Source organism: Rhopalosiphum padi, chromosome 2 (genome assembly GCF_020882245.1).
Source record: "Rhopalosiphum padi isolate XX-2018 chromosome 2, ASM2088224v1, whole genome shotgun sequence".
NCBI classification, from domain to species: domain Eukaryota; kingdom Metazoa; phylum Arthropoda; class Insecta; order Hemiptera; family Aphididae; genus Rhopalosiphum; species Rhopalosiphum padi.
In genome coordinates, this window is record NC_083598.1 from 5,615,038 (window position 1) to 5,629,119 (window position 14,082).

General features: G+C 27.4%; 2 protein-coding genes across 7 annotated transcripts in view; both read left to right on the forward strand.

Moving 5' to 3' along the window:
- Positions 1-14,082, forward strand: part of LOC132923007 (CXXC motif containing zinc binding protein) — a 433,444-nt gene that overhangs the window by 163,092 nt on the left and 256,270 nt on the right. The gene's annotated exons all lie outside the window — the stretch shown is intronic.
- The window catches only part of LOC132920120 (octopamine receptor beta-2R-like), a 174,897-nt gene that overhangs the window by 140,100 nt on the left and 20,715 nt on the right, over positions 1-14,082 (forward strand). For all 6 annotated transcript variants that reach the window (XM_060982213.1, XM_060982210.1, XM_060982215.1 and 3 more), the window contains 2 exons: positions 1,508-1,936; positions 9,321-9,842. In XM_060982213.1, the coding sequence (XP_060838196.1) occupies positions 1,814-1,936; positions 9,321-9,842 (645 nt within the window). In that variant the 5' untranslated portion in view covers positions 1,508-1,813. The remainder of the gene's footprint in view (positions 1-1,507; positions 1,937-9,320; positions 9,843-14,082) is intronic.

Here is a 14,082-nt window from a genome sequence, read left to right on the forward strand (position 1 = left end):
AGAATAAATAATTATTTATACTTATGCATATGCATTTTTTTTTATCGATATTTTGGGGGTCGAAATCATAACTGTGTGGTTTTTGGATACGACAATTTTTGAAATTGTGCGGTTTTAAGCTATTAAATGTGTGTGGTTTTAATCTATTAAAAGTGTGTGGTTTTTGGAGTCAACAAATAATAGATAATTAACTGCGGCAATAGTTTAAATACCGTCGGTAGTCTGCAGATAAGGATATTCCGTGTATTATAGTAAGTTATGTAATAGTACTGTGGTACCACGATGACGGATTAAAATAATAGAAAAAATATGTTATATACGTATGCATATATTATTCTAAGTTTGAAATAGTAAGAAGTTGAGTATAAATATAAAGTATGAATGTGAAAAATGTAACACTAACACATCCACTATTCATTTTTATCTTGTTGCCAATGAGTGAGGTAATTTATGAACGAAAGCGCACAGATATATTATGTGCATATCGATCGGTTTCCACTGCGGGACTGAAGAGGTAACTTAATTTAAATTTTACTTATTTATTTCATTATGCTCAAAATCAAAATAATTTTCCATATGTATCTATAGAATAAATATTGATTGGGGATCAATTGTATGTAAATATAAAATCACGACGAGGCGTATATACATTTTTATTTTTAATGAAATTTTGTAATAAAGGATTGGATTACAACAGGTCTTATAAATGAAATAATATAATTAATAAAGGAAATCATTTTGAGTAAAAACGACATATGTGCATGTATACGAGTGTCAAGTGTGATGTTATATTGCTATTACGCCAGTATAAAACAGGAGCAAATTATTCAACTTTTTAGTACTATACATAATATGGATGGTGGGCTTTACAAACCAGAAATATCTCTAGACTCGTTATGAAGAATCGCGCCGAGTTAGTGACAGGACATATATTCATGTACAGTACATGTAGAAACTTATGTATCTCACTTTTATACTCTGAATTTAACTTAAATATACTTCTCGTCTAAATCCTGCACATAAGACTTCACATATATTGTCTAATCTAAACCCACGTTGAACTCACATTTATCTTATTTAAACCCGTTCAAAACTCGTATAACAAATAATACAATAATACATATTATGTATAATGTATATTTATGTAAAATATTATTTTTTTGTTTGTTTATTAATTATATATCAACGACTATAAAAAACACTCCGATGATAACTGATGAAATATTCTAGTTTTAACCACTTTAAAACATTCTAGGAAATCGGTACAAACAGTTTTTATAATGGCTGAAGTGTCTATTTTATATTCTTTGTGAAATGGTTTTATAAATTATATATATATGTGTAAGAAGATGGTTAATATTTATCTGAAAACAATTGATAGAAAACATTTTTAGTCAATCGTTTAATGCATGTACTATTCAACAACAAATTCAAACACGACAGTCACCTTAAATATGAAAAAATATAATATAATATTTAAATATATTTTTATTTCTTTTTGTTACAGAATTTGGCGTTGTATCTAGGACGCATTTGTTGTGACTCTGAAAATAGTAGTACCAACTTTTGAAGAAAATTGTTGCGAATACGAACGGTTATTGGAAAACACTAAAACACTTAAAACCACGGTACAAAATAACCTTATACCGCAGTGTAACCAAACGGTAACGTCCGGTATGCCAGTGTACGACCACAGTGACATTCTGTACCGTACGTGATCGCCGAGAGTGTCCGTCGGTATGGTGAAACGGCCGATGACCGAATACAACACTCCGGTTATTTCACAGACACCTATTATACCGCGACCGCGGTCATGGAACATGGTGACGACGTGTTCAACCACACCCCCTCGACAGTCGTTACGTCACTCGATCCCCGGGACTCACTGTACCGGTTGAGCGCCATGGACAACGGCACCGACCCCACGGTCCAACAGGTAATATATAGAATATTTTTAGTTTATATATTTCATATGATTGTGAAAATACTAAACATTTGTACTATTTATAACGTGTATATACGAATAATATGTGAAATACGAAAAAGTAGGACGTTGCATATGTCCATTATATGACTGGTAGTCTTATGTTCTACTATACGGTCTAATTGTATGGCGGAATTAGTTATCAGTAGAGGTAATTATTGGATAATCGCGATAATAATATTCTTGTATTATACTTCTATATGTTGTTTATATTTGGTGTGTGTGGGCTTAAATGTGTACTGTGTATATACTGCATATAAAATATGCAAGCTACTTTTCTGTATGTGTTGAACTTCAGTAATAGCATCAAACTTATATTTATTATATAAATGAAGCTTGTGGTGGAAGTTTGAGATGCATACAACACCACATTAAATGTTTACCACGATAACAAAATACCACGTGTTGTATAAGTTTACATTCAGATATCGTTTAACCGAATCAAAGCACCAAAACCTATCGGTATAAACTTAAAATTGAATGAAAGCTTTGCTTATCATTGACGTTCACCCACAGTCATACGATATTTTGCTCCGTAAAATATGTGGTATTGAGATTTCATTTATTTTGCTAGAATTTTGATCTAATTTATAAACTCAGAGCTAATTCGTATAAAGTTCAACCTAATCTTATATGTCTGTAAGTAAAATATATCTTGGTCTCAATAATATGATTATAGTTGGTCGGTATTTATGTAAGAAGGATATTACCTTATTGTAGGTTATATATTTTTCAATAATTCAAGCCATAACATTCAGTGAATACATAATAGCTTAACTTACCAGAAAAGTAGATTACAGAGTAGTGATTGATTTGTAAATTTGACTTAGATCACAATGTAATTTCTAAATATTTTTGAATTTTAATTTCTAAAGTAGAGAGCTTGTAACTAAACTGAGACGAGAAAACGTTAAGATAATTTACTATTTGGATGAACTGCTAAAAATATTTCTAAACGCCAATCAGTATGGTTAGAAGTAGTACTTAACCTTGTTTCAATATAAAAAAAAAAAAAAATACTTCGATCAGATAAAATTGCTATAACGGCAACGCCGGGTGGTTTGAAGGGCTTATAATATAATATTTCGTCGTCGTCATCGTCCTCGTAATAACCATATTTTCCGGTCATTTTATCCTTCCCACGGTGGTGGTTACTCAGGCCGACCGTAATAAACCTCCCACGGGTATTATTTAATAACTTAGCGCTGGTCGCGCAGCGATTTAAGCACGAAACCCTCTCATATAGATTATAGATATATTGTAACGATATAGTAATTATTGTCTGCAAATTTATTTATCTTAAAACAACCGATCTGAATAATCGATATAAAATTAGCTGATATTAATAGAGAAAAAAAAATCAAAAGCCACAAAATTTGCGAAGCGTGTAAAAAAAACACATTACTGTGCTGTATATTATAATGTTATAGCAATCACGATTATCTTATAGACCGAACGCGACGTGCGCGTTCACTTGCCCGGAAGTTAAGCGATAAGGCACGCGTGGCATTATAAACGTCAGGCTTTGATTCAACACGATACCGGGTAATGTTTCGTACCTCGTACCTACAACTGGGTTCGACAACGTGTCAGGCATTTGATATAATATGATTTTTCATAGTTCGGTACAGAATTATTCACGACCCTGGTATGTGTCTCGTATAAAATACATAATATAAATACAATTATAATAATATATAATTTTTATATTTATGTTATGTTTTGTTGCGACTTTTCAAATAACTTATAGGTACGTAAAGACTTAATTGAATCGTGTGTCGTTGTGAGGTGTACAAAAAACTTTCGATTAAACTACACAGAGAAAATCTTATGGTGTAATATTATAACTGCCAAGTAGGTACGTTTGAACGTTACATATGTATATAATGACATTTTGAGTTTATCCAAAAGGATTGCTTTGAAAGAGAGAATAATAATTATTATTTTGGTGTACACGAATTTTCAATTTGTACGAAACTACTAACTACTCGTATTTAGAGAGACATGAAAAATAAAAACAAATAAAACGTTATGATTTTGTCCATAGTTCCGTATAAAGGGAAATAAAATAGTGATTGAGATGAAGATGAGTTCTTGTCCCAACTTCCTAAAATAATGTTATGTACATATAATAGTCTTCTTTTACCTTTGTACTTAATTATAATATTGTAAAATATTTTAACTTTTGAAATGTCATTTTAATTTATCACGTTGTGAATACATTTTGAAATGTAGTATGTCTTTGATCCTCCATTTGAGACGTCTTTTGATTACTTAAAACCAATAATAAAATATTATTTTACTATTTGAACTAAAAATACATTATAAATTAGTTTTTAATTTTTTTTCAACAGCCACTCACTAAAATTGTCAAAAGTAACCTTATACTATTTTGTTCAGTGAATTTAACAATTTATTTATTAAATGATAAATTAAATATATGATATTCATAATATATTATATATAAGTATATTGTACAGTGTTTGGAAAAATAAATCTATTTACTTAAATTTAATATGGCGTTTACAAACGAAAAAAAAGTTAATCGTTTTTGACATTCTTATCTCCACTATGCGAAGTATATCTATGTATATTTGTGTGAAGAGTTTACGTATATAATGTCTAACTATACCAAACCTATTTTATCTGAGATGAAGTACAGCTTATAAATGTATATGCTATAGGCAAAAGTTGAAATTGGGCAAAACTCAGAAATGCCAAAATATTTTGTGTAGTTCCAAATGCCATGGTTCTGACATTTCTAATATGACTTGTAGCAACAAATAAACAAAAAAAAAAATTTTTAATTAGATGTACCTACTACATTTTTTAATTTTTTCAATTAAAGTAATATTATTTAAGCGTATTCAATTACATTTTTACAATAATATTTATTTTAATAATATTTATTTTATAATTATTTATGTTTAATATTAGTGCAGATATTTAAGACGCTACAATTTTGACCAAATGAGGATGATCACAACTTGGTTTACCCTGAAAAATGCGGAAATATGACTTTTTACACAAAGATTATAGGCTTTCACGTTTTGCCCTATTTCGACTTTAGCCCATAACATATACATATTATGTATTACGAACGCTAATAAATGCAGTAATATTCAAGATGTAGTTTTATAATATTATTGATGAAATCTTTTGTTTTATATATAGCCGTAAATATGTTTGACTATGTGTAGTGAATTATGAAAGCACGTGTTAAGTAGTTGTAACTATAAAACGCTGTATATCCTTGGCGTGGTGTATGAGCGATAGATACATACCCGACGGGAGAGTACGAAAGGATTTTTATGTTCAATTTGACAAGATACTTGGTCGTACCAAGTATAATAAATTTAACGTTATGTAAAAATGAAATATCCATAATAAAATGCATATTACTTTATCGAATAAACGATGCTATATTTCCACGCACGCGCATTTTTTGCGGTTCGAAAGATTTTTTTATAGTAAATTTTTAAAGTGAAATTATAAAAATTAGTTAGGTATAGTTAGGCTTCGTGATAATACAAAATAAAATATTTAAGTATCACGTGATTCTTAATATGTTTATATACGGGGATTTCAAATTTTGTTTGATAACAATGTTGAGAAGTACATCAGCAGTTCCACGATTCTAATTTTTTCCGTTCACAATTTATAACAACATGTATATATGAAGTTTTTGGAAAATAAAATTTAATAAAATTTACATTATTACATCTACTTATTAATTAGTGGCTACAAATTTAGTTAATGAATTACTATCATGAAGTTAACGAAGTACTAACCAAAACAATCCATCAATAAATACATAATATCAGCATTGTAATTATATTATTTTTACGACAAATGCTAGACAAAACTTAATGTACATATTTTATTCATAATATAATACTATTATTGTGGCTTAAGTAAAAAATTGAGCATTGAAAAAGAAAAAATATAATCAGACCTGACATAAACAAGTAGAGAATATTAAGAGAACGTAAAAATATTAATAATTGTAAAGTCCGACTAAATTATTATTATATAATCATTAAACAGTTTTGAAAAAAAAAACCATAATATTATAAACATAGGTAATTAAAATGGTTTGGAATAAACGACAAATAATAAAGTCAAGTGTATTAAATAAAATAATGTTAAAACATTCTAAAAACGAACATTACTTAAAATTTTATAATTTCAAATTATAATAAATACGATTTATCAATAATATAAGACATTATTTAAATAACATTATCACCGTTAGTCGTATTTGAAAAAATGACCACAGCTCGATTACTAATACTGGATGACACATTTAACGTAAGATACTCATTATTTATTAAAACACTATTTTATTATTCTTATGTAATTTTAAAACGTTAATAAACAACAATTTTGTATTTAAAAAATGTATTTTTTATTAATATAAGTTTTATAGGTACTTTACTTATTTGATTATTTAAAAATATATACTTTTTGAGTACTTTTAAAATATAAATTGACCGGATGAGTAGTTTATAAATTATAAGAATTCTATAGTTTAGTTGAGCGGAATGGAGTATTACAAATTTACAACATAAGTACTCCACAATATGTTGGTCCACTTTTCCACTTATCAAAACTTTAAACTAATACCTATAAACTATAACTTACTAATAAACTATTTATCAGAAATCGTATTTTTATAGACTGAAGTATACTGATTAATGTTTTGCTTTGAAACATAAAATTAAAAATGTACGTTGTTATATTCAATAGAGTAAAAAACTTAAATATTAAACTAAATAAATTGTTTCGCAAAATTGTTGTTTATTTACGACTTAAAGTTAAACACAAGAAATATTTTCAAAAAATTAGTGTTTTCTAAAACAAAGATAGAATTAATTTGTATTACCGTATAAAAAAAAAAAACATGGTTGCTTATAGGATTTTAACTCGGAATATTTAACTCCAAAATTTTCAATTTCTTCAAATTCTTAACAGATAAATCGAATGATTGTAGAATTGTTTTGATTGCTATGATATACAGCATACATTCAACTATGCTTGAATTATATTTTAAATACTCGATATAATTAATCGCACTAAATAATGTTATTGATATATTTTTTTTTTTTATAAGGAAACGCTATTTTTTATGACAATTATTATACAATATTATGCATATATTATTTTACTTGTAAGATATTGTTTTTTAGAGCATACAAAAGTTACACATGTAATAACATATTATATATTATTATTATTTCTGTGTACATATTTTAATAAAGCTTGACAAATTGAATAACAAAAGCACAAGCTAGTGCCAGTGCGTTATACCCTAAGCGTTTGAGCCACCACACCCTATGATCCCAGGGTAAGTCTTTCGGCACAGCATTTCTATGAAACGATTATGAGATTTTTAGTATTATTTTCTCGTAAATCACAAGTATACGCATATCAGATACATTAGAATCAGTACATTAAATTTATTTTTAGATATGTTATAATAGCATATTGGATAATAATATATTATAAGAAACTATTAACTTCTTACAATATCATCAATAATATAATTTAATAATTTTTATCCGACAGAATTTCATTATTGCATGTGTAATACACATTGTGTATATATTATTATTTTATTAAATAAATAACTAGTATATCTATTATATTTTGTTTGAATTTAATTTGTTGATCGAGTTTTGTTTTAAATGGTAATCTCCTAATATCTATATAAATAGACTATAACAATTACAATGGTTAATCTGTTAAACGCCTATAGATTGATGGGACTGATAAAAACGTATATAGAATAGAAATGATGGTATAAAACTATAGTTCATCATAAAACAATTTGTTTTGTACATTAATACCATCAAATTTCTTGGTATTCCTATTATAGCGCTATTATTTATATATTTGCTAGGTATCTCCACATTCTATCACGGTATAAGCTATGGAGGATCATAAAGTTCAGCCTCAGATTTAGAATTATATCTATTGTGAAATGTCATCCGATAATACGTCCAATTAAGTCCGATAAAATGGCTAGTTGATATAGGACTTTTGTATTGTTATCTTATTTACGTCATTCTTTACTAATGATATGAAATATATACAGCATATGATGAGATGACTATATTCAAATAAAATATAAATTAGTGGTTTAGTCGATAAATCGGTACTCGGTAACGGAATAAAATTATTATTTGACAATAATAATAATAATAATAAAATACATACGAAAAATTAAATTACAATAAAATACGCGTGTATATAGTTAGTTATTATTAATTATAATGTAACTGTTTAGATTTTAACATTAAATCCATTAAATAAAAATAAAATTATTGTTTTTGGTTTCAATTAGTTATTAATTTTCGGATTCAATCAGATTATTGTTTGGGATATCAAACGATTGGATCTTTAAATCTTTATACCTTTTTGGCTGAATGATTAAAAACATTTAAAATTCACAAACTACGCTTATCCAAAAAAACAAATAGATTGAGAATGGAATTTACATTAACGTATAATTTAATTGCTGAACATGCTGAATTTTTTTAACTAAAAATTAAGTGTAGTTACGAAAAATAATAACAAAAAAAATATTGTTCAATTAAATTATAATAAATGTATATATACATAACGTGTGATATAAATTATCAAAGTCGTAGTCATAATCATAATAATATTATAAACGTAAAAGAAATATTGCTGTATAAATAATGATTTAATAATTAATACATTGTAATAAATTACTTATAATACCTATAATGCTTACATTTTTAAATAGCTTTATCGAAACGTATTCTAAATATTTTACCTATTATATTTATATTGCATTTTTCTTTATCATGTATATTATTCTATTTATTTTTATTGCTTACTATTTTTTATTTATATTTTTTCGGTAATTCTTTTATTTTTTTGGTTCATCTTGTTTTTATCTTAGCGTTACTTCTAAAAACTCATCTTCGACCTCTGCATTGCTAAATAACATGTAATTAAGCTAATTTTCTAGGTTATTAATTGTATCGTATGCATTTCGAAGTGGATTTTTGACACGAATCTGGACCCGTACCCGTACGTCGGAAAGAAAATGCATAAAAATTGAGTTTTCTCAATCGTGTGTTACTTGAAATTCCGGCGTCAGTCGTATTTTACCCATTTATCAGACCATACATTTGGTATAAGTTATTGGGCTCACCCGGGGTTACATTCCACGCCACAATACCCTCCAAAAACCCTATTCACCCTCGGTCAGTGTATCCACATATCGTTTATTTAATAATAATAACAGTAATTGTAATGCACTATACACGCATACTAATAATGACCACGTGATCGTATTGTGTAGGTGACCGGTGACATGATGGACTGGTCCGATTACGTGTCGGTAGCGCTGAAAACGTCCATCATGGCCATCATCATACTGACCTCGATTGGCGGCAACCTGCTGGTGATCGTATCCGTGGCCCGACACCCACGGTTGCGGGTGATCACCAACTACTTTGTCGTGTCGCTGGCGTTCGCCGACATGCTGGTGGCCATCGTGGCCATGACGTTCAACGCCAGCAAGCTGATCAGCGGCAAGTGGATTTTCGGGTACTTCATGTGCGACGTGTGGAACTCGAGCGACGTGTACTTCTCCACCGCGTCCATACTTCACCTGTGCTGCATCAGCGTGGACCGGTATTACGCCATCGTCAAGCCGCTCAAGTACCCGGTGCTGGTCACCAAGCGGCTGGTGGCGTTCCTGCTGCTCGTCACGTGGGTGGCGCCCGGCATTATCGCGTTCGTGCCCATCTTCTACGGTTGGTACACCACCGACGAGTATCTGGCTTACCGGATGGCACACCCGGACGACTGCGATTGGGTGGTGAGTGTTATAATAATACATCGATAATCAAATGTGACGGGGTGGAAAGGTAATTAACCAAATAAGTGGTTAATTTCTTAATGAACTGCCCAGTCATTTAATATTATAATAATTAATAACTTACTCATTCGACTAGATTAGTGTATTGTAGAAATAGCTTAGTTTTTTTTTTTTTAATTCGTTTCAAAATAATCATTCGAGTTAAAATCAAAAATATTTTTGAAATTGTCTGTTTTAATCGTTATTTATACATCAACTATTACTATATGTACACGGTTTTAAATAAAAATAATTTATAATAATTGGTACTGTGATATCTGTCGTGTTCCTTGATAAAATAATAGTTTATATAGTTAGGCACAAAATACTCTTCATATTATGATCCACAAACTAATCAAAAAGTAGATTTATTTTTGAACTTATTAAGTTTTTATTTCTTGTCAACTTTTAATTTCTAACTTGACTCTCTTGAGTTAATTATTTCCAATTATTTTCTAACTAACTTAACCTAACCTAGTATATTATATTGTACATGAGTTTAATGGTTGCAGGGTACAAATTATAGTAAATATATTTTTGTTCGTATCATCAACTGGTAGTTTTTTGATTAGCAAGTTATAACTAGTTATCGTTGGTAGTGCAAAAATTAATTGGGTATGCTTTAGAATTTAGATTGATACAAACCACGTTAGTGAAAGGATTAACTGAGAATTTAAAAATGTTCAATAATCATTGTTTAGATATTGTGATATTAGTCGAGATATCTGTGGGATAATTATTATTAAATGTTATTAATATGTCAAATAAATCACTAAAAAAAAAAAAAAAACTTTATATTAAAATATATGTAGATAGCATTAAGTAGGGAAAATTATTTATTGTGTTAGATTCTGAACGAAGTAATAAATTTTTTTTTGTTCTTTTATTTTAATAAAACTATACATTTAAAAAAAAGACACATAAAATTGACAAATATTTGTCAGAGATAGCTTAATTATTTTAATAAAAACTATGACAAGTTTAGCAAATTAAATTTTTTTCATAATTTATATTAATTTTAATGCATTTTTTAAAAATAATGTATAACAATCTTTACTCCTTTTAACAAATAAATTTATTTTATCATAGTAATTTATATTATTAAAGTTTACTCTTTTAAAACATTAATATAATACGGTAGGTATTTTATACATAAGTACATATATAGGTATTTTTTTACATCGTATTATTTATTTTTTTTTTTTTTATGATGATGATAATTATTGTATTTGTCTAATGACTATATACTCCAATATAATTAGATATTATTTTTAGCAGAGCAAACTTTAAATTCTGCAAAAATCGTTTCGCGGAAAAAAATGTAATAGGGGGTCGTTTACAAGTATATGATAAATAATTTTTATGATTTTAACTGACGATCTTACGAATCTAACGAATTCAAAATATCAATTAAAAGTAATTTGTGTAATATATTAATGGCAAACATTTGAAAATTACTTTTGAGAATCCTGCTGAATGCAATATTATTACATCTGTTAATTGTTCGAATACTATAGAAATAATTGTATTAAATTCGTGTTCTAGTTAAATTAATATCTATATTTATATTTTGGTTTGGACATAACTCGTGTAGCAAAAAGAAAGTATCGAACGCACAACTGATGTACCTATGTTTAATTTATCTAATGGACAAAATTAGTTAGTTCAAAACAAGGCTCGAATATAATATCTTATGATGCCTCGTTTGCTACAGTTAAGTATAGTAACACAATAATGATTGCGTATTTCGTACACAACACCGTAGGTGTTTTTGACTCTCCTGTTATCGTTTACATTTATAAAGCGACGTGTTTTTGCATAAGCAAAAATATATTTTCATACATGTATAATTTTCATATTTTTTACAAAAACTTCTACAAAATTCCCAAGACACAAAATTAAATTTAAAAAAATAAACGTAAATTTCAACTAGATACCAACTGAGAATATTATAAAAATATTTAAATATGACCTAAAAATAAAGTATAAAAGTTCTTTATTTTTTGGTTTTACTATAAAAATTATCATACCTACTTATTTAATAATCCAAAATTCTAATACATTTTGGTTTCTTGTGAATGTAACCACTGCCTTACCCACTTTCATATAATATGAGTTGTTTTTTGATGTATATTTAAGAAGACAATTTATTCAAAAATCAATAAAAGATGTTTTTGCTACGTTACTTTAGAATCCTATTCAAAGTCAACAGACTGTTAAAACTTTAGATACATAATTTCTGTTCTCAATAACTCAAACAAACAGTTATACGACATTGGTTTTACGAACTTATTAAATCAAACTCAATGTAAAATTTGTTACTAGCTAGTTAAATATTATAACTACGTAAATAATATCTATTTTATGATATCTGTGTAATACACAAAATAAAAAATAATTATATATATAATTTTGTTTTTGTGGTGCTTTTAGAAAATTATAAACTTTATTAATAAGCTATACTATAAATAAGTAATACACATTACTATCCTTGTTTCTGTCATCACGTTATTAGTTAAATTCAATGACTATGAAAAAAAAAAATAAAAAAATCGAAATTATAAATATGTTTTACAATATTGACTATGGAAAATTAATTATTATTAATACTTTTTAATCCTTGTAGTACAGTTTTGAGATTAGAACAATCTGATTCTATAATCAATATAAAAATATTCTATAAAAGCATTCTATAAAACTTTTCGATATTAAAAGGAACTTAAATCAATGAATGCACGCATGTCAACCTTTTCAATGTCAATGGATAATACAAGGATAGTGCTTATATAATGATATAATATTTGATACATTTTGCATAGAACAAAATAAACATACTTCACTGTTCAAAACTGATATCTACGCGTAGACAGTGTTATTAGTAAAACGGAAAACAAAACAGACAAAAGACTCGTGTCACTATAGAGCTGTGCTAAAATAAATGCATAGGAAACAATGTCTCATGGAATAGCTTTGTGACGTTTTGGATTCCATGCAATTTCAGTTTGTTTTGTTCTATTGTGTATTTTAATTACGTGGTTTTATGTAAAAAAGGGAAAAAATATATTAATTGCTTAAGTGAAGCTGAAAAATTAAAAATCCTACAACTAAGCATTAACAGTTGCTCGTAAAAGTACGTTTATATTTTATCTCATATAATATTTACCAGAATCAAGTAATACATTATTAGTCAGTTATTATTATATTATTGTATATTGAATTCGTTTAGCGTTTGGTTGGATAAAACAATTATATTTCTTTTAATGTATAAAATTATTTGTTTAGTTTCTCGAGAAAAATATATTCATATTATTTCAAGTATCCCAGAATTCGCAACAATTAGTTTATTTTAAATGAATCGATTTAATTGGATTTGTATAGCTGATGGCAAATTTTGTCGAGAGAGTTTGAATAATATTTTATTTTAATACAACTTGAGGTACAAATTGATTTATATTTTGCATCTTATAACAACATGGGTTTCTATTTATTTTTAAGTTTGTGTAATATATGTATAGGATGATTTACCAAGCATGCAAACCTCCATTTCTCCTTTAACAATAGATTTATTCAAATTAAGTATGATTTTTGGAATTTTTAAATATACTTCAAAACTTTTGTTTTGTAAATGTGACCCCTATTTTTTACTGCAAATTAATTGGTTTGTAATGTTTTTGAAAATTTTTATCTACCTAATTAAAAATTAGGATGAGTTATTAGATTTTTTATACTAATAATATTAATTATATTTCAAAAATCTAAAATAGAAGTATTATTGGATCTAATATTTATTTTACTCCAACCATTTTTACAAATTATTAAGGTTGATAAATTAATATTAATTACTACAATTTTCAAGTTACTATAGTCCCTAGGTGTATCTTCCAAAACTATTATCATGTATCTATTATAAAACTCAAAAACTACTCGTTCGAATTTTGATTTTGGTATGTCAACATTTTTAAAACAATTATCTGCCAAAAAAAAAAACTGTAAAAGAGAGTATTTTTATTACATACAACAATTTCAATACATAAATAAACGAAGGTAATTATTATGTTTTAAAATTTAAAATTACGGTTACCTATTTATAGATCTTATTGATCGCATCGCCTCCCATCATTGAATCAGTAATTGATTATTTTGTTATACTCAGACTTATTATACTCTTATAAATATGTTCTTATTTACCATTTGAAACTGC